The 22,136-nt window shown below is 40.3% G+C and overlaps 1 protein-coding gene across 2 annotated transcripts in view; it reads left to right on the plus strand.

Annotated features, from left to right (window-relative positions):
- The first annotated feature begins 241 nt into the window (after positions 1-241).
- ACYP2 (acylphosphatase 2) overlaps positions 242-22,136 on the plus strand; it is a 39,870-nt gene continuing 17,975 nt past the window's right edge. Inside the window, exons 1-3 of one of the 2 annotated variants that reach the window (XM_064145975.1) lie at positions 242-325; positions 933-949; positions 2,233-2,342. In XM_064145975.1, the coding sequence (XP_064002045.1) occupies positions 256-325; positions 933-949; positions 2,233-2,342 (197 nt within the window). In that variant the 5' untranslated portion in view covers positions 242-255. Of the gene's footprint in view, positions 326-621; positions 767-932; positions 950-2,232; positions 2,343-22,136 lie in introns of those variants that run through there. The other variant, XM_064145976.1, reaches the window with a different exon arrangement.

Here is a 22,136-nt window from a genome sequence, read left to right on the forward strand (position 1 = left end):
GGCGCCCAAGGGCCTCAAAGCTAAGCGGTCGCGGTCCTCACAGTGGCAGAAACGCGACCTCAGCAGCGGTTCCGAGCCAGGGGGGAATCAGTTCGGGGAGCCAAGCCGCTCCCTTCCCCGCACCACCTCTTTACGAGGCGGCCGCTTCGGCGGCAAGCTTGAGCCTCGCGCGCTGCCGTCCGGGTAACGCGGCGGCTCCGCTCGGCCGCGGCCCGGCGATCAGTGCGCCCCGCCGCACCGGCTTCCGCCACCGCCATGTCTGCCGCGACGAAGGCCTCCAGCGCGCTCAAATCGGTGGACTATGAAGTGTTCGGGCGAGTGCAAGGTAAAGATGGGCTCTGCGCGGCCGGGTGCCGGGCGCCGCTCGGTGGGCAGGCGCATGCGCCACGCCGGAGGAGGCGGGAAGGCGGTGAGCCGCCGCCCGCCCGCTCCCGCGCCCCCGCGCTCGGCCGCCGCGCCCCCGCCTCACACGGAAAGAAGGGAGGGCTGGGGAGGTTGCAGATATGTCTCCATTGTAAAGGTCGCCCTGTTCAGGGGAGAGCACACAGTGTTCTGTCAGAAGCACTTCAGTTACCCCTGTTTTGCTCGCTTCTTATGTTATGTGGGAATTCCCCCCCCCCCCCCCAACTCCTCCCGGGCTGGCAGCGAAACTTTGAAGTGAAAGTGAAGTCAAGGGCAATTTTCGCACTGTGACATCCTGGTTACAGAAAGCTACATGCGCTGTGAAGAGCAGTCGTTTGCCGGAGGGAAGGCTCAAGGCCACCTGGTACACAGATTCTGTCGTTTTTCCAATGTTAAAATTTCATAACTTACTCTGAAATTTGTGTGAGGAAAAATACCACAGGTGGCTTCTCTGTAGTTTATGTTGAGTAAATTTCTAGAAATAGTATTCTTTCAAGTTGTTTTAAATGCTTTTTCCCTTTCTTTTCTAGGTGTTTGTTTCAGGATGGTAAGGCCATGTCTGATTTACCAGCTCTATTTTGCAGTATCGTATTGCCAGTGCTAAAAATGGCAGCAGATCTGTAAACATCCTCAACTTGACCTTTGAGTTCTAGGCTAGATATTAAGTATTGCAAGTGTGTGTCTAAAGGTGAAAAATATTTTGTTTACATTATTGATATATTAAAGTAGATTTTTAAAAGCTTGCTTAGTGTGTTGGTTGTTTGTGTAGTATCTAATGATTGTGCTTAGGTAACTTGTGCTAAGACAGCCACAGAAGCCTTAAGCATGTTATCCTTTAGAAAGTTTAAATGTGGACGTCTCGTTATTAGCTTCTGAAACAATATGTTGTAATTTGACTTTTAAAAGGTAATTATAGCACCAGTATTTAAAGAAGCTAATTGTGTTTCCTCATAACAGTGTGCTACAAACATGCAGCCTGGCTCATATCCTAGCCAAATGTCTCCACCAGCTCTGAACGTGCAGCAGTAGTTTTGCGTTTCACAGAAGATAAAGAAAGATGAGAATGTTTCAGAGGAGAGTTCTTTGACAATAATAGATCAGGCTTAATGTTAGACATGAAAGTTTTTATGCACAGTTGCATATATATTGCAAAACAGTGTAAAACTGAAATGCATACAGGATTACAATACAGCATGTCTTGAATTTAATTATTCTCAGGTGGAAAGCATATGTACATCTGTGGTGGGCAGGTGCAAGCTTTTTCTGCCCTCTTTTGGGCGAATCTGAAGCCATGCATACATGCCACAGCATTAATCTGGAGCTGAGGAGCAATATTGAGAAAGAGCTGCATTTACATGACTTTGGATAAAAATTAAGTGTTTTTATTGTCATACTTGGGGAAAAAATGTAATGGATTTCTGCAGAACAGGTTTCCTGGTCCCTGCTATTTCAGTGTTCAGAGAAAAATGAAAAATATGTATATACTTCAAATATACATGAAAGAGAAATTGAGAAAGTTTAAGACCCAGCACCTCAGAAAACAGGTTACTTGTACATTTCTGATTCATCAAAATAAATCAATAGCTGGGAGTCCATAATTTTTGGTATAGCATTTACTATGTATATGTAAAATCAAAAGTTGGCTGCTTCTGCTGCAATTTCAGAGGTGATGGGGGAGTATCTTAATGGCAAAATATGAGCATCATATATGGATTTTTTTTCCTGTAATTTTAACTTTTAAAGCTATGAAAATAGAATGAGTTTTAAGCAATATGTATGTGGTGTATGTGCTGACACTGATTGTGCCCTTTTGTTATTTTTTCACATTAGTACACAGAAGAGGAAGCTAAGAAATTAGGATTGGTTGGATGGGTTAAAAACACCAGTCAAGGAACTGTAACGGGCCAAGTTCAAGGCCCAGAAGATAAAGTAAATGAGATGTAAGTGTTTTTGTGGGTTTTCTTAGTACTACTGAAATAATTTACAGAGACATTTTTAATCCAAAGTGATAGTTTCACACGTCTGTAATGTAATAGTATTTTTGATAATGAGTCTGTTTTGAGGACATGCATTTCTTTAAGCTGTAAGAAAATTCTTTTTAGCTTCAAAAGTAGTGTGCAGTATCAGCCAGTTTAAATTTCTACTGTCACATGTTTTGTCAGTGTATTTCTTTTACATTCTTTTATTGTGAAATAGAGAAGCAGCCTTTGTTCATCTACTTGAGCACCTACCTGTTTTTTAATTCTGCAAAACATTTGCATAAAGAAAGAGACTGAATAACTTAGAATACTTGCTTAGTCTATGCTTAAATCAATTTAAAGGAAACTGTTCAGGTTTGATTTTTTTTTTCCTCCTCATAATTGAAAAGAAAAAAAATTATATTTCAGCAAAGGCTTATAATCTCTACCATCTGAAAATTAATTTTGAAATACTCTAGTGTCTTTAAAAGAATGGTTAATGATGTTCGTTATTAAATTGCCAATTTACAAATGCTTATAGCTCTCACTCTGAGGAAATGACACCTAGAAAAACACAAAACTAATTCAGTTGTTTCCAACTATGATATTTCATAATTTGTGTATAGGGAGATTGGGAGCTGTAAAAAAATTCCAGTGTTTTCTTCTTCCAACAGACACTGTGTCATAATACAACTTTACTTTTAAGCTTTATTATGGATGGGCAATTACTAGTGCAAGTTGTACCAGCACTTTCTGATACAAGAATTGCTTCAAACTGAACTTAAAGTGAAAATGGCTTTTTTTTATGGAAAATAGTGTTACACAATTTGATAAAGAGATTTATATGTAATTTATTTAATGTGATAAGAGTAATTGTAGTAATATTTTGGGGCTTAACATTAGGTGGCTTGTTGTAGGCCTCAAAACATTTACAAAGCCAGAGAAACATCAGTTGTTTGTTTCCTAGGTAACGTTTATATTCTGGAAGGCTTTGTTAATAATTAAGCCTGATCCATTGAGATAGTGTCTTGGTGCAGTCTCTATTTAAATTAGAATACCAAAATGAGCATGTGAGAAACCAGGATTTGGTTTCTATTTGTTGGAGTACTTCTTTATTTAAAAAGTTCTAGTCAGTTGATACGTTCTCATTTGGCAGGTTTAAGGGAAAGCACACCTTATGCACTGATGCTTCTGGTATTTTGCCAGAACTAGGGTTGCTGCAGAATGCAGTAGTTTGTCTATTATCTTCCCTCTTCTGTTACCTTTGCGGATAGGATTTGAAGGAAACCACACTTAACCTCAAGGCTGGAAAGCTTGTGTGGAGTAGGGGACTCTTGTGAGAATAATACATCAATCAGAGAAAGGATTCGTGGCAAAGGAAAAAAATTAGGCTGTAGCTTCAATTGTGCATTCCTGTGCAAGGTGCCCTGACTTGCAATGGTTGTTACACAGACTGTGTAAGCAGAGTCAATAAGCTAGGTTGTCACAAAAAAATACCCAGAGCAGACAAGTATGTGGAAGCTTTTGATGTGTTTGATATTCAGAGCAAATAAAGTTGTTTTGAGTTGTTACTTCCCAGTTTGATGCTGGAAATCAGTTATTCCAACTCCAAAGGAGTGTGTGTTGCAGTGCTGCAGTTGAAGTATGTTTTGGGAGGGTGCACTGAAATACATTATTACATGGGAGATTCTAGATGTGATGAAGCAGCAGTTCAATTTGCCTTGCTCCCTGTGTTCTTTCTGATATATTGAAAAGGAGAGTTTAATTTTGGCATTAAATTGATGAACTTACGAGAAAGGAGCTGTTCTATTTGAACAGCTTTGAAATGCCCTGATTTTGCTCTGCTAGTACATGTCAACCGAAGATCAAAAGAGGTTTGAATTTTTGAAGCTTTTATCGAGCTTATGACATTTTTTTGCGATGCTCAGTCGTGCTTCCTAGGAATTCATAGTACTATACTCTAGATTCAAGGATTGCTTAAAGTACTGCATTAAATGAAAACAAAATAAGGCTTGCATGGCAAATTGACATAAACCAGGAATCCTAAACATACATTTGTCTTCAAATCGTGACAGATAATCAGGAAGAAATTCTGTCACCAGCTTCCCATGCAAGATCTGTTTTGTATGTGTTAGATAGAACCAAAGAGACACTCTTTGTATATGATATGTCTTAAAAATGTGGAGATGTTAAAATTAATTGAACATATTTTTCAAAGTAATACAGAATATGAATTGATGCTGTATTTCAATAAAGGTTCCTGGTGAACAATGCATTACCCTGTAGAAACCCTTCAAGAGTTGCTTGAGCAGTGTCTTTTGGAGTGGTACTTTGATACTTGGGTAAATTTCCCAATTAATCTTTAGGCACAAAATAATCTGATTTTCATAGTTGCAGCACTTGAACTTTTAAAAAATCACTTCTTAATGGTAATGAAATTGTGAGTTTTACTGCTTCTGGCTCATTATTGTATTTTTAGGGATGTTTTGGTCTATCATGAGCAATGATAGAACTTAGAATCAAGAGCACAGACTAAGAAAGAGAGGAGGGATACCATTAGGAAGTGCAGTTCTAGAGCGAGTAAATAGAAAAGGCAAGATAGCAGGGTTAAAAAAAACATGGGAAAAACACTATGTGGCAATTCTGTGTTTCCAGAAGCATGGAGTAGATAAAAAACAATGCCTTTGTTCCAAAACAGCAGTGCAGCAGACCTCCAGCCCCATGGATTTCCAGCAGCAGTCCTTGCTCCTGATTTTCTGACCCTTATTCTACTTTGTATGACTGCTTGTGAAGCATAGCTAGGAAGCATTCAATCAATACAAGCTCAAGAAACAATGTCTTTATAGTATTATTCTTTTATGCTGGGTGCAAGGTAGAATCTAATCTGGGAGGAATTATAAGGACTGTCCTGGTGATCAATTTCAAGCATTATTTTAGTGTGTGTGCAATTTAGATGAAGAGTTACCAGAAACAGAATAAAGTAGAGAAATAAAGTATAAGAACTTAGCAGAGGTGTTCCAATTCTTGCAAAAATATGTAGAAAGCAATAGGCTAATATGAAGGATTGAGGCCTGAAAAATGTACCTGCAAGAGATTGCATTCCTTATTGGACCATTGCCTTAGTGTTGACTATGAATGTAACGTTTTGTTGAAGTGGTGCTGGGAGGCTGACATCTTTGACTTGCATCCTGTGGTTGTGCAGTCTTCATTACATTAAGTGGCAAAATGGCAAAACTAATTATGCTGGGGCTACAAATTCAGTGAGAATGTCACTGAAATGCCAGAAACTTACTGGATGAAGGAGTATGTTTTGATTTTTAGATATTTTTGTTTCAAAATTTGGGGTCAATCTGTTTTTAATGAGAAGGTTTTAGATCTCAAAGATCAGGTGACTTTTAGGTAATGCATTTTGAAGCCAGTTTTAGATAGTGTTTTTAAGAAATTTTGAGAACGGTTTACATGTAAGGTTGCTTTAACATCCCTTGGTTTTTAACCTCTAGATGGAGCAGTGTGTTCTGTAGATACTCTGAACGATAGGTGCTTCATTTGAAGTTGTGCTGGTTTGAGGATAATTGGAATATTTTACTGAATTAAATGCTTAGCTGTGAGAAGGAAAAAAAACAATAGTAGCTGTAATTGCCAAATTTAGAATTTATTTTAAAAATCAAATATTTCAAATCAGACTGACAAATGCAAAATCTGAGGACACTTTTTAGACGTGAGTGGTATATAACAGCTTAGTAAGTATTCATCCAGTCTTTGTAAAAAGGCATGATATGAAATATAGGTTACTTGAATTGGAAATTGTTGTTATTTATAACATTCAAATTAACATTAATTTGCTATTTAATATCTATGTCAGATTAGAAGAATTAATTGAAAATTAATTGAGTGTGAATCTGAACAGAAAAATCTGGATATTTACTATGTAAAAGGGGAGAAGGGAGGACTCTGTCATTGTTTCTGTTTTACTAGTTTCTCAAAGTATTGTTTAGGAGAAGAAACTGTAACACTATGTAAACCTAGGCATAACAGTAGAAAATAATCTTCAGGGGACTCTTGTGTGGACAAAATACATAGCTGAAGTTTTTAAATACATTCAGGACATCTGTGATAGACCTAGAAGCCTGCTATTGAAAAGAAGATGAAGGTAGGTGAGTGAAAAATTCAGAGGTTGGAAATACTGATGGGTTAGGGATAGACCATGAAGTCACTTAGGGGTTGGCAACAACTATCTATAGAATGGTGTGACTGAAGGCTGTCAGTCAGTAGAATTGCGAAGTACTGTGTCATGTCAGACTATCAAAAAAGGGAAAAGACTTCCAGAGATGCTTTTATATATAGGGGGCAGACAGGTAGTATGTTTCCATAATGAAAAGTGTGCTGTGATAGAAAATTATGGGAGATAATGCCTTAAGATAGGAGGAAAATGCTGAAATCTATTAGTGTGAGAGAGAAGAATGGCAGAGGGATGAGCTAATTGCAATGGAAGTAAAATACCATGGGAGTTTGAAACAAGGTTTATGATCAAATGCGGTACAGAGGATTTAGGAAGAGATTGTTAAACCATCTTAATACGAGTATATCTAAAACAAATTAGATTGTCAGAAACTCTTACCATTATCCGAAGATTAATGAAGTTCTCAAAATAGCTCAGTTCATAGTTTTACATTTTCAGGGTTTTATTTATTAAAAGGCTGTAAAAATTCTTTGCTGAAATGATTTAATTACTAGTTTAATGAACACACTGGCTGAAGTCTCTCAGTGTCTTTTATTTGATCAAAGAATGTGTAGGCCAAGGTGAACATGAGTATCACATACGTTTGAAAAAGCATAGAGACACCAAACTGCAGCTAGTAAGTTTGAAGCTGATCATGCGAAGAACATTGGTCATTAGATGTTTCATTGTTACAGAAAGCAGTTATAAAATTCTGCGAATTAATACTTTTTGCCTTGTTTTCTGTAAATACATCAGCTCTGATGCAGGACACTTAATGTTTACATTGCGCCTTGTCAGTGAAGTGGCTGTAGGCCATAATACTATGGCTGAAATATTTCCTGGACATGCTGTTCTTGGGAAGCTGGCTGTAATCTGTTTTGAAGGAAAGAGGAGAGGGAAATTAAAATCAAATTCTTTAGGCTTTCTTTTCTTAGCTATGATGTGGAAGATGTTGAGGTGCTTGAACACGTCCCGAGAAGGGCACCATGGCTGGTGAGGGGTCTGAAGCACAGCCCTGTGTGGAGGAGGCTGGGGGAGCTGGAGTTGTTCAGCCTGGAGGAGGCTCAGGGGAGACCTCATTGCTGTCTACAACTACTTGAAAGGAGGTCGTAGCTGGATGGGGGTTGGTCTCTTCTCCAAGGCACTCAGTGACAGAACAAGAGGACACAGTCTCAAACTGCACCAGGGCAGGTTTAGGATGGATGTTAGGAAGAAGTTCTACACAGCAAGAGTGATTCCTCATTGGAACCAGCTGCTTGGGGAGGTGTTTAAGATGAGGCTGGATGAGGCACTTAGTGCCACAGTTTAGTTAATTAGAAGGGCTAAGTGATAGGTTGGACTTGATGATCCTAGAGGTCTTTTCCAACCTGGTTGATTCTGTGTGATTCTGAGAGTGAAAAAGGGTTAGGGACAGGTGTGTTCTCATTTATGATTGTAATGAGTACAGTGTTTCAGTGACTCAATAGGAGTCAGATGACAAGAGATGATGAAATTTTATAATCCAGGATGGATCCAAGCATAACAAGCTCAGGGTTTTGTTGTTTTTTTTTTTGTTTTCTTTTTTTTCAGTTTGGGCGGTTTGTTTTGTGGGTGGTTGGGGTTTGGTTTTTGGTTGGATTTGGTTTGGTTGTTTTTGGTTTATTTTCCAGTTTTATACTGGAAAACCAAATTGTGTTAAACTGTAGTCTTGGTCACATTCACCATTGCACTAGTGACAATTGCTCTTGATAACAAGTGTCTAAGGTAATAATTTAATATCTACTGTTACTTGTTTTAGCCTGTCAAGTTCTAAGCGATAGTTTTAAGTTATACAGGCTCACAGAGCTTGACTTGGTAAATTAGATTTACAGAGTTACTGATGATGACCTGGGGAAGAGTGGAATTAAGCCTTGTTCTTTGGGATTTTAGCAGTTCAAAACTCAATAAAAGAAGTAGTAATTACAGGGTACTGCTTCTGTATTTGCTACAGCAAGGAATGGATAAAGTAAGTCAGAAGGAGTTTCTATTGACTTCTGAGAATAAAATTAATAAGATGTTGATGGTATTTAGCTGAATGAGAGAGCTGCATGCTTTTAACACAGTACTGGAGGCCTGGAGTCTTACCTTTGTTCTGCCCTTGCCATTTTGTACCTTAGATAGCAAATAGAAGTTCTTTTCCTGCAGAGCAGGAGTGGATGAAGGAAGAGAGATGTAGCTCTCCACTGAAGGTCACACAGCCCACCAGTGACAGAGCCAGAAATAGAAGTGGACTCCTGGCACAGATCTTGTCCTCTAACTGTGCAGTACTATCACTGTTCTTTACTTGGAAATGCCATAAACCACTAAAGCTTTTAACCGTAGATGAGTCCTTGAGGATGTAGAATAGTGCAAAAAGAATGTATTCTACATCTCAGTTTCTTCAGCTGGGGTATAAAGATAGATGTCTTGTATGACCTTGTTGATTTTGTGGGGTTTTTTTTCTGTCTTAATTTTTACAGTTTCTGAGAATTTACAGTGGCTCAGTGGAACTGGATTTTTTCATAAAGCATTTCCTTGCATTTCTGATCACTGAAGTGTTCACAGTAATACATTTTGATAAAAAAAATGTCCTAAGTTAGCACTGTGCTAAATTTCTCCTTATTATGCAAGGAACTAATGTGGATTCACTAAATACTGTCTTCTTAGAGCTTAATCCTCATGTTTTCTTTGTCTTTTGAACGTCAGATTTTTGAAAGGCTAAACAATTTAGTCAGTTTTGAGATTAAAAGTTCCTGTGGAAGGTCACTCATAATTATTTATGCTTAAGGGTACTAAATTAGGGCTGTGTTTAACTCTCACAGCTGTTACTGTGAAATACATGTTATAGTTTAGTATCATACCATGAGCACAAGTCCGTTGTGATTTGGTGGAGAGAGGGGCCACCTCTCAACAATTTATGGTATTTGGTGCTCAAATCCTTTTGGTGAAGAACATTTCTTCCTTCCAGCTCCCACTGAAGCTGTCAGAAATGTCCCTTATTTTATTGGGAGACCAATGACTCATTCTATTCATTACAATTTTAAGGTATTCCAAAATTGCTGCAGGCCTTTTGTACATATGTGGTCTCCTGTTCTTATTACTAGTGAGCAGATTAATGTTGGTTTAAATGTCAGATACAGAATGACATCATCAGAGATGATGGAATTTTGCTTCTGGAATAAGAAGTGTTAGAAAATGATACATGATTTTGGGTAAAATGCTTTTAATATTGTGGTGTTGTTTGGGAATTTTTTCCACTCTTTCTCTGGTGGCTTGCCATTGTGGAAACGATGGTTCCACAGGCATGTTGTATTAATGATTGAAAGGCTTTTAGCAGTATTGGTATGTGAAATCCTAATTTGCTGCAGAATTCTAGACTTATTTGCTTAGTCTATCTGTGATAACATTCAGTTCTCAAATCTCTGTTGCGCAATTGGGAGCACACAGAATTGCGAGGTTGTATTGAATTGTACTCTAGACGCAGACAAGTGGAACTGTTGTCTGAACGCTCAATTTAGGCATTTTTCTGAAAGTGTTCTTTTATCCACATTGAAAAGTCAAACTTATATTGACTCTAATCTTTTTAATTAAACCACACTAACTGGGTTGAGCTTTCTGGGAGACTGTTTTCAAAACAAATTCCATTATGATGTGTGATTTCTATTGGAAGCTTCTACTTCTTTTAAGTGTTTTAAGTATTTATGCATTCTTTCTAGTTGATATTTGGGCCATGTGCCATATCTTGATATTTTCAAAGTGAAGCTGTTCTCTTATTACTGATAGGTACAGTTTAATGCCCTTATTCTGACTTTGTGAGCTGAAGAATGTACTATCACAGTATCACCGAGGTTGGAAGAGACCTCACAGATCATCAAGTCCAACCCTTTACCACAGAGCTCAAGACTAGACCATAGCACCAAGTGCCATGTCCAGTCTTGCCTTGAACAGCTCCAGGGATGGCGAGTCCACCACCTCCCCAAGCAGCCCATTCCAGTATCCAATGACTCTCTCAGAGAAGAACTTTATCCTCATCTCAAGCCTAAATTTCCCCTGGCGTAGCTTGAGGCTGTGTCCTCTCATTCTGGTGCTGGCCACCTGAGAGAGCAACCTCCTCTTGGCTACAACCTCCCTTCAGGTAGTTGTAGGCAGCAATAAGGTCACCCCTGAGCCTCCTCTTCTCCGGGCTAAATAATCCCAGTTCACTCAGCCCCTCCTTGTAGGGCTTGTGTTCAAGGCCTCTCTAGATGTCTTTAGGACTCTAGTGCAGCATTTACAGAAACACTGAGTAAAACTTCAGTTTAAACTAGCAATTTTAGAGGCTTTTGTGCTCCAGTGTAACAAGCAGAACAACTATGTTGCCTTCTGAGTGCACAGTCCCCCATTGCCCCCACTGAAACAGCCAAATGCTGTTCACAGCAGTGAACTTAAGCCACTGTCCTTTGCTTATCAGCAGGGTTTTTTGAGCTGAGTGATTTACCAATGATACTCCAGAGCTTCCAGTTGTCTTAGCACGTGGTAGAGCTTGCTCATGTTTTCCTGTATTGAATTGCATAAACATAACTGAAAGGAAATTGAGAAACTTGTTATACCTTCTTATGTAGAAAAGACTGAGATGGCAGTGAGAATTTATTCATGCACATAGATTACACATGTGTGATGGTATATAAACTGCTGTAAGTTTGCATACAGGTGTTTTGGGCAAAGCTTGCATGTGCTGGAAATAAAATAATGGCTAACATTCTTAAAGAACAACTTCAGAAATACTTATTTTTTCCTTTTTATTCAAACATTTTCTTTTACCTCAAATTCTAAAGTGGGTGGTTGGGTTTTTTTAATTGAAATTGGAGCAGTTAAAGATGTTTTTTTTTTTAACTGCCTTGCTTAAGGCTAATGTGTTCCAGAAAATTAAGCACAAAGATTGTGTAGGATGGTTGTGACTTATTTCAGTGTCGTCCAGGATGCCATGCTAAAACTGGTAGGAAATTTTGTGGGTTTGTTTCATGTGAATTCTGATGTTTCTGCTTAGCTTGGTCTAATTGACTTGAGTGTGGACAAAGAAGTAGTCAGGGATACCTACACTGCAGCTGGATACCATAGCAGATCTTTGCCTTCTGAAAAGTGCAAGGCATAAGAATTAACAGATCTTCTGTATGCTGAAAGGATAGCTAACACTGTTTATACAGACTTATCATTTGATAAGCATATCCATTTGATGTTGTGACCTACAGAAGCTTACTGAGAAGGAAAAGAATTGAGCTAACTGGTCTAAAAATGGATTCAGGATTAAGCTAGGAGTAGCCCTTGCTTTTGATGAGAAATCAAGAGAGAATACTTTTCACGTCACATCTTTGCATAGGAAATGCAAATATTTTTGTACTACAAATAGGCAGTGTACAAAGGGGCAGATGTCTGACTGTGAACCCTGCATTGAGTGGCTGGATTTGATTTGGTTCTGAATTTATGAGTGTATTTAAACACATAATCTATCACTCATGCTACTACTGATCCTACCAAGGTTCTGGTGGTAAGAAAGCATTATCTTTCTAGAATTTAAGCACTTAATTAGTTAGGTGAATCTAGGACTTTAAGCGAAATCTTTACTTAAGCCGTGCTGCACAGCTAGCTAGAAAGAAAGAGAGGAAGATAGTTAGAACTTGTTATATGGGGAAAGGATGCTAAACCCTTTTTATGTTGCTGCAAAATACTCGTTTTATTCCACAGAATTTTGTAATACTTATTTTGATTTGTGGGCAAGCTGCATTTGGTATTTTTAGAGAGGATGAGTGCTTCACACGTCTGTACTTAAGATACACCCTTTGCCAGCAGAAGAATAAAAATCAAGATTACTGAAGGTGGTCTTTTCTCTGTTACTATTAGTGCACCGCAGCAGTAGGAAAAAATATTGCTGGGTAACTTCATTATATAATACCTAATTCAATTTTACCTTGTTTTTTTTTCTCAGCTCCTCCCTCCACCCTTGTCTTACACTCAAGGGAAATAAAGTGTTACTTTCCTTCATGCTGGATGTTACCAACTATCCCACAGAGTTAACATTACTGTTTGTATTTTTGCATTTCTGTTTTATGTAGCTTCTCTGAAGGGGGCACTGAAGTCTCTTTAGAGGGAATCACTTGTGAATTTAGTTTGACATCCTGTTGGTCTCAAGCTATTCACTATAGTCATTCTGGATTGGAAGTTTTATTTCCAAAGCTGGCATACTTTGTGATGCTTTTTCTTTAATTGAGGTGGAACAGCTGGCTGTTTTAATCTGTAATGGATACTCTGTCTGCTTTAAATGCTTTTCACTGGTCTTCATACTTGTGCTGCTTCTCTGTGATGCTGCAGGCTCTTCCTGCTTGTTTTCTTGCTGCTAAAGGAACAAAGAAAATAAGTTTGGAAAGTATTCAGAACTTAAAGAAAAACAGACTTTAAAATGGGCAGCTGATACTATGTGTGGAAAAAAATTACTGGCCTCTCAATAGTCATTCTAATGGGAGAGGGTCCTGTAAAAATTGTTTACCTTCCTTTTTGACTCTATCAGCCATAGAATTGTAGTACTTAGAAGAAAACCAAACCATCTGGAGCAACAAACCCAATCTACTCCAGCTCACAAATCTCTCAGCAATCATTTAATGAGATTTCAGTCATCATATTTTTGTATCAGAGCAGGTTTGGCCTACCATGTAGGAACTCACCTGAAATCCTGTTATGCTGTGCAAATGCAAATCCCAAGCCTCCGGCTCTGCTCATTGTATAATATAAGGCGTTCCTCAAAATTAAATTTTAAGGTCAGTACTACAAACTTCTCAGCACAGCTCTATCCCACTGTCAGTCTGTGTAGGCTTAAAATATTCTTTAGATTGTGTTTTGCAGGGGTGATTTTTAAGAGTTTAGGAAAATGGGATGGTTTGCCTCGTTCCAGAAGGATGGAGAAAGCGGGGGCCTACTGCCAGTCTTACTGAGCTGCCCTGCATTTGCAAACTGGAGCCCAGAATTGGAGATCTCCCTTATCAGTTGAGGGGCTGAGAGGACTGTGGCCCTAAGGGACCACTGCAGAGGGTGTTGCAGAACCAGGAGCATTGAAGGGATTGTTTAAGCAAGACTGTGTGGCACAACTATTTCAAGGCTGTGAGCTTTGAAAGCTCAGACTACTCAGACAAACTGTCAGCATGTTCTGATGCACAACACTTGGGAGTGTATATTCAGTTCCTTTTGGATATGAATCTGTTCAGGCTCTTAGGTCATCTTCTCAGTGAGTCACACCTGTAGCCTGTCTATGCTTGGAAGTATGTATGCAGTTTTTATTTGTGCTGCTGCAAATTATGGTTGCATGTGCTACACCCTACTTCACTGGGAAACTGCTGAGCTGTATTACTCAATTACAGCAGTAGGAAAACACGAGTTCTGTTCAGTGTTGTTCATCACAAATATTACTTCTGATACCTACTTACGTTTAAAAAAGTCAAAGCTAGGTCAGCTTTGCAAAAGTTGAGATAAACAGGGCTCTGATGATGCATTGCAAAAGGACTGCTGTTCTTTGGCTGCTTTTCCAGATGTTTTTGTTACAGTGTGAATCTCTATATTATCCTGCTGCCCTCGTAAGTGCTTGGCAGTAATCCCCACAGCATGTTTTGTGAGACCTGCTAGGGAGAGCAAAGCTGATTGATGTTGGCTGTCCTAGAGATGAACTCTGCTAACACAGTTGTAGTTTTGTGTTTTTAGATTTCCTCCATTTGCTATACCCACTCAGTTAGGGGGGAGACTGTTGAATATCAGCCTGAGTGAAATAAGATGCATCTCTACTTGGTTATAGACTGAAATGTGCCAGGGATACTAGAGTATCTACCAGGATTCTCTGAAGAGCAAGATCTAATGGTTTTCTGTCTTGTTCAGTTCACACATCAACAGTTCTGTGTGAAGTTTACACAGAATCACAATCACAGAATGGTAGAGGTTGGAAGAAACCTCTTGAAATCATCTACTGCACTCCATCTCAGCTTCAGGACTTACTGTGATGGTTTGGAGGTTACCTGCCCCACACACTTGAGAAAATCACCCAGACTAAGCGAGCTAAAAGTTAAGGAATGAAGTTACATGTACAGCTTAGCACAAAATACAAGCATATATACACAAATACATACAGTTATATACAAGTTAAAAAGTAATATTGAAACACAACACCCCTCCCAGAAACCAGAGTCCCCAGGAGGGGCTCCCAACCACCCTTCCACCTCCTTTCCTCTCCTTTACCTTATCCCAGAGTTTGCCTTACATGCAAGGTGAGTTTGGAGGATTGGCCAGTAGGGATAGAAAGCAGAAGAATTAGTTACACATAAAGCAGGTTAGGGAGAAAAGCGCAGACACCAGCTGTGCCAGAGAGACACTGTGTTATCTATATTTTGTGTTCATGTTTTTGTACATCTCTGCAAGCCTATGAGTGAAGTACACATCACCCCTGTTTCCTCTTCACAGCCTTTAATCTAATCTTTCTTAATAGAATATTTCAGCTAGCCTCAAACTAACACAATCCACCCATGTCTATTTCACTTGAAGTTTTGCTGAGAACTGTCTGTCTAATCTAAAACAATATTTGCAATAATAAATAATGAATATTACAAGTTCAGTTCATGCTTCATTCCGGCTGTCTTGGATGTAGGTGATTCAAAAGCTCAGAGAACAGAAAACAGTTTGTCTCCTCACAGGTGAGATGAGAACAGGGACTCCCAAGTGACACTGGCTTCGCGCTCATGTACTGTAGAATCTCTCATAGATTCTGTCTTATTGGACACCATGGAATACCTAGAATAGAAGACTCCTCACATTTTGTATTATGCACTCTGACTTTAAACTTTCTCAGCTAGAGTTAGATTTCTCTGTGGAACACACTGGATTTCACCACTCTCCTGCATTACTTAGTATATATGACCAGGTCCTTCAGCAGAAACCACCCCTCAGATTTCCCTTCACCTGAAGGAGAAAATACCCAAACAGTTTTTCTTAACAGATTATTTTCATGTACTACAGGAAATTTATCACCATCTACTGTTTGTAACAAATCTGATTGTGCCGGTCCTGCTCTGTTTACACAACCCCTACTATTTACCAACCAGATTGCTTGTGCTAAATGTTTGTCCCAGTTTTTCAGAGTTCCATCCCCTATGGCCTTTAGGGTGGTTTTCAGCAAACCATTGTAGCATTCAGTCTTTTCTGAAGCTGGTGCATAGTAGAGTATGTGGTAGATCCATTCAATACCATACTTTTTGACCCAGTTTTTTACAAGATTGTTCTTGAAATAAGTGCCATTGTCTGACTTGATTCTCTCTGGAGTTCCATGTCTCCACATGATCTGTCTCTCCAAGCCAACAATGGTGTTACGTGCAGTAGCATGTGGAACTGGATAGGTTTCCAGCCATCCAGTACTGGCCTCTACCATTGTCAGCACATACTGCTTGCCAGAATGAGATCGAGGTAAAGTGATGTAGTCAATCTGCCAGGCTTCACCATACTTGTACTTTGACCATCTCTCACCATACCATAAGGGCTTGATTCGCTTAGCCTGCTTAATAGCAGCACAAATGTCACAGTCATGGATGACTTGGGTGATAGCATCCATGGACAAGTCAATTGACTATCGCGTGCCCATCGGTATGTTCCATCTCTGCCTTGATGTCCAGATGAGTCATGGGCCCACCAAGCTAAGAACAATTCACCTCGGTGTTTCCAATCAAGGTTAAGATCAGAGTTGGTATCAACTTGAGAAATTGTAGCAGCTTGGTCTGCCTGCTGGTTGTGTTGGTGTTCCTCAGTGGCTCTGTTCTTAGGCATGTGTGCGTCTACGTGCTGCACCTTCACTGGAATTCTCTCCAGCCGTGCATCAATGTCCTGCCATAGATCAGCACACCAAATAGGCTTTCCTTTCCTCTGCCAACCATGCTTTTTCCAGTCCTTTAGCCAACCCCATAGAGCATTGGCTACCATCCATGAGTCGGTGTAGAGGTAAAGGATAGGCCAGTTTTCATGGTCAGGCACATCAAGAACAAGTTGGACAGCTTTTACCTCAGCAAACTGACTGGATTCTCCTTCTCCATCTCTCGCTTCGGTAACTCTCCTGGTAGGACTCCAGACTGCTGACTTCCATCTTTGCTTGTTCCCAACAAGACGACAGGAACATCTGAACAAGGCATAGTTCTTTTCCTGATCAGAGAGATCACCATAGGGAGGAGCTTCTTCAGCATGGGTTATTTTCTTCTCTGGAGGTTTTGTGCAGTCTGTGCCTTCTGGACAGTTGGTGATCATTTCCACCACACCAGAGCAATAGAGATTACCCATTCCTGCACATTGAGTTATTGAAGCCATCCACTTAGACCAGGTTGCATCTGTGGCATGATGCGGTGATGAATCTTTGCCTTTGAACATCCAGTTTAGAACTGGCAATCTAAGAGCTAAAAGCAATTGTGACTCAGTTCCAACCACTTCAGAAGCTGCTTTCACTCCTTCATAAGCTGCTAGTCTTTCTTTCTCTGTTGGGGTGTAATTTGCCTCAACCCCTGTAGCTACAACCCCAGAAACCAAGTGGACGACCACATGTCTCATTTGGAGCTCTCTGCTGAAGACTCCAAGTTGGACCATTCACTAGAATATTTCAGCTAGCCTCAAACTAGCATGGTTACCCAGTCTAGGATGGGTTTGATGCTATTGTTTGAGTGAGTATATAATAATATATCATCAGCACTGCAGTGCAATTTCAAAAACAAGATAGAGTTTGTATTTACTTTTTGCTATTGTGAAGGACTTGAAATTGATAGCCCTGAAGGGACTTAAGTGTATTTGTAATGAGCACCAAGGCAAATTTTGGTAACTGTGTTTTTTTGAATTTCTAGTACAAATGTCAGTTAAAAATTATAGCAGTTCTGTTAAGTAGCTACTAAGTAGTTATTCCTGTGCTGTACATAAAGGATGTGGGCTCATACAGCAAATCTATGATGGAGTTGAGAGGGAGGTGTGGAACCGATATCCAGTCCTACAGTAATCACTAGAGGCAAGTTTCTTGCTTTCAGTTGTTGGGGTTCTGTGCATTGGTTATCTAATGTCAGTAAAGCACTGAAGAAAAATGCCTTGCTCTAGATCTCATAGCATGCTTTTACCTAGTTGGTCTGTTTCAGACTATATCCTTGTATATTGTATCAGGTGATTCCTCTGGGCCAGCTGGAGCAGTCAGCTTCTGCTAGATTCATAAGAAACTATTTTTCTAATCTCAAAATCCCCCTGATATTAAAGAGTACAAAGAAAAAAAAATGTATAAGCTATAGGCAGTACCCCATTCTACTTTATTAATATGTTATAAGAGATCCCTACTGCCAAAGAACAGAGAGCATAATTAAGCAATGAAGTCAGAGAACAAGACAGGATTAATTTATAAATGGAAATCTGTAGCACAGAAATGAACTAAGTGGCTCAAACACATAGGAATTTTGTTGCAGTCTCTGAATTCAAGTTGTTTCCTGACTCCTAGCCCAGCCCTTTACCACTCTATTCTCTGCCCTTCTGATCTTGTAGTTTAAAACAAAACAGTTCAGCTTTGTCTGTTTTATAGTTATCAATAAGAAAATAAATGCTTTTTGTAGTTCTTGCACAATGGAAGCGATTGCTATGTATAGCAGCTGGAATTTTTTTTGTTAAATGTTAGTATGAGTAATAATTAACTGGATAATTACATAGAAATTTTCTTTCTGGTGCATGTCCATATGGGGAGTATAGGCAAAAAATTCTGAGTCATAGCAATGTGGAGTGGGACATATGAGCTCATTTCAGTGAGTACTTGTAAACAAGGTCAGCTCAGCAGGCACTCGGGAAATCTGTTATGAAGTGTGATGCTGTCTTCATTATCCCTTTAAAGCATTTTGGTGTACAACCAGAACCAGCAGGCATCTCTTCCATGCTCTTGGGAACACACAACAGATTTCTCAGGACTTGCAGATACATAAATGAATATTATAAAACCCAGACCTTTAGTCTTTTATTGAAACTGTATGTTGTTTTCATCTTCTGGAAACTGTTCTTTTGCCTGAGTCACAATTGTTCAGTGAATTTAGGCTAACATTTTATTCAAGTTAGCTAAAATAGCAAGCTAGAAAATAATATTAAGAGATGTTCCTGTTATTCCCATCTAGAAACGTGTGGAATACTGACAGGCTGAATATCGAGCTCCACTCATTCCAAGAAATGCTAAGTATTTTGCTTGGTTGTACTGGGAGTGCTCTATCAGACTTAAAAATCAGTTCAAGTTTTCTAGGTGTCATATATGCCTGCTATAGACAAATGGAAATTCCAAAGAATGGAACACTTATGGGACTTGGACATGAAGCATCACATAGGTGGGATAGGTGTCAGCTATTGCCATACCCAGGGAGTAACATGTCACATTGCTGTGTGGGAAAGGGATGGTGAAGCTTGTGGGACAGTACTGTGACCTGTGCAGGGGGATCATGGAAAAATGCTTCTCATTAGAGACCTGCCTGATGCCTTTACCCTGATATCAATGCCCCTGAAGAAGCTAAGCTGTGCTGTTGACTATCCTCTTATGGACTGTGCTTTAACAAAGCTCCCAAATGCAGGAAACAAGTTAAGTTAATGGCATTAGTTGGAATCTTGTGTGGAAACCTGTCTTCTCCCAAGAGGACTGTGTCACTGAAAGTGTGACTCCCTTTAGAAGGGCATAGCAAATCTGTGTTACCACGTGGTTTGAAAACAGAGCTCACTAAAATGCTCTCTATTTTTTTTCCCTTCCACCTAATGTGACTGTCAAAACACTTATCTCGAAATGGATAGCTTCTGTAGGAATATAGTGCCCAAGTTTCTCCAGTGGGACTCTGCTGATGCATGAGTCTGTCTGTGTGTATCTCCTTGACTGCATCATGATATTTGTTACGGGAAACATTTAACTTGCTTTACTTCATTGCCTGTTCAGAATCATAGCATGTGCTTTAAGATACAGGGGAATTGGCAGAAACAACGTATTTTTTATTATTTGCAGGTGATATGTACTGTCTCATCCAATATTTTGTAGTGAAGGAAAGGAACAGCAATGCCAGAGCACTGAAGGCAGTAAAGCTACAGTCGTTTGAGTTAATGAGAGTCAATGTTCCAGGGTAAAAAGGGGTTTGTTGGAAGTGGTAGTTTCTTTATTAGAGACTTGCTTATTTTTGCTGCTGTTAGAAATAAAACTGAAAGGACAAAGTGGGAAAGGACAGAAGATGCATAGTGATTTCCATAATGCATTGATGTCAATGAAGTGTATAATTGGGCCAGCTCACTGCCAGACCAATTGCCAGACAACTGCCTGTTGTAGTTGTACATACTACTGTCTGTTGCTTCATACACTGCAAACCTCCTCCAACTCTGTGTTCTTGGCTAACGCTGATGTAACCACACTATTTCAAGTCAGTCTCTTTGTTTCCAGTACCTCAGTGCCATTTATGAAGGCTTTCCCACCTTGACACTGCAGAACCACTCCAGTGGACCGGAAAGCCTTTGAGACTGGCCACAGTGCAGAGCTTCTGACTCCCACTGGGTTTTCTACACACCTGTAGTATCTCACAGGAATAAACAGGTTAGAAATGAATGGAACTAATTGTTGTGGAGGCAGGGAATTAATGCAGCCAAGTCAGGAATATATATAAAGATAGAATTATTTTATTTTCCTGAAACCTGCCCCTAAAACTATATACAGAAATTAATTTAGTGATAATTAGCAGATTCAGTTTGAGAAGATCTTACAAGGATACCATAGATACATTTGACTATTTTAGAAGTCAGGAGTTGGAAAAGGCTAAGCAACTAAACATAGCATTCCCCACTATTAATCAGGCTGAGCCAAAAGTTTACTGACAGGTGAGTCAGGCTGGATGAGGGAAAGGGTCGTCCAGATGCTTGTCAGCTCGCTCTCTTGCAAAAGACCGAGGCTCCTTAAGGCCTATCAAGTGTGCATAAAGGGGGTGCTTATAGTGGGAAGCTGTCCAAAGCAGGGACAGTCCTGTTCCTCAGGAGCTTGTCCTTTGGAGTGCCAGGGGACTCTTTCTGCAGGAACTATCCAGGCGGGGGAGAACTCTAAGGCGGGCACCCCAAGGCGGGAAGTCCCCCAATATTTATGCTCTTCCTAGACAAAGAGCAGAGTTACCACTTCTTAGGTGCGAAGACCACAGCCAATCCCAGCCCAATTCCAGCATGGGCACTGCATGGGGCACCCCTCATGCCGGAAGGGCCCTTTGCTCCCCTGCTCACGCCTGCAGGGCGGGAGGGAGAACAGGTTTTTCATGCCTTTTCCTCTCCCATTCAAACCACAGAGGGAGAGGAATTTGGGAGTATACAGGACTCCAGGACACTAATCACTACTATGACTGCTGCTTGCAGAATTCAGGGAGTTACACTGAAGCTTCTAGTCTCTGAGTGAGTAGTAGTGGTTGGAACAGGGTCGTGATAACCTCTTTCAGTGTGTTAGAGCTCTAGTTTTCTGGCAGACCATCTCTACCTCTTCTGGAAAAAGCCCAGAAAAAAAGATGAGGGAGGAAATTAGAAGGGCTAAAGCCCAGTTGGAAATTAATTTGGCTTAATCTGATAAAGAGAACAGGTAATGCTTCTACAAATACATCAGCAACAAAAAGCAGGATGAAGGACAGTCTCTGTTCTTTTTTGGATTTGGGGGGAACACCGTGGTCAAAGATGAGGAGAAGGCTGAGGTATGTAATACCTTCTTTTCCTCAGCCTTTCATAGTAGGATGAGTTGTCTGCTGGATACCCAGCCCCCCTGAGCTGGAAGATAGGAATGGGGAGCAGAACGTCCAAGAGGAGATGGTTAGTGACGTGCTGTGCCACTTGTGGATAACACCATGGGGCTGGATGGCATACATCCGACAATACTGAGGGAGCTGGTGGAAGTGATTCCCAAACCATTTCCCACCATTTCCCAGTAGTCCTGCAGATTGGCAGACATGATGGCCACCTACAAGAAGTGCTGGAAGGTGGACCCAGGAAACTACAGATCTGTCTGGGGAAGGTCATTGGGTAGGTCATTCTGGGTGCCATTATGCAGCATGTGCAGGGCAACCAGGTGATCAAGCCCAGTCAGTATGGGTTTGTGAAGGGCAGGTACTGCTTAGTGAGCCTGGTCTCCTCCTACAGCAAGGTGACCTGCTTGGTGGATGAAGAAAAGGCTGTGGATGTTGTTTATCTGGACTTTAGTAAAGCCACTGATACCATTCCACTCATCATCCTCCTGACAAACTGGCCACTTAGGGTTTGGATGTGTGGACAATTCATTGAATTAAGAACTGGCTGGATGACTGTGCCCAAAGAGTGTTGGTGAATGGAGTTAAATCCAGCTGGCAGCCAGTCACAAGTTATGTTCCCCAGGGCTCAGTGTTGGGGCCAGTTCTCTTTAATATCTTTATCTGAACAAGGGATTTGAGTGCACCTTAAGTTTGCAGATGATGCTAAATTGTGTGGGTGTATCTGCATGCTTGAGGATAAGAAGGCTTTGCAAGGACAGGCTGGATTTGGGGCCA

Source organism: Pogoniulus pusillus, chromosome 7 (genome assembly GCF_015220805.1).
Source record: "Pogoniulus pusillus isolate bPogPus1 chromosome 7, bPogPus1.pri, whole genome shotgun sequence".
In the NCBI taxonomy this organism is placed as follows: domain Eukaryota; kingdom Metazoa; phylum Chordata; class Aves; order Piciformes; family Lybiidae; genus Pogoniulus; species Pogoniulus pusillus.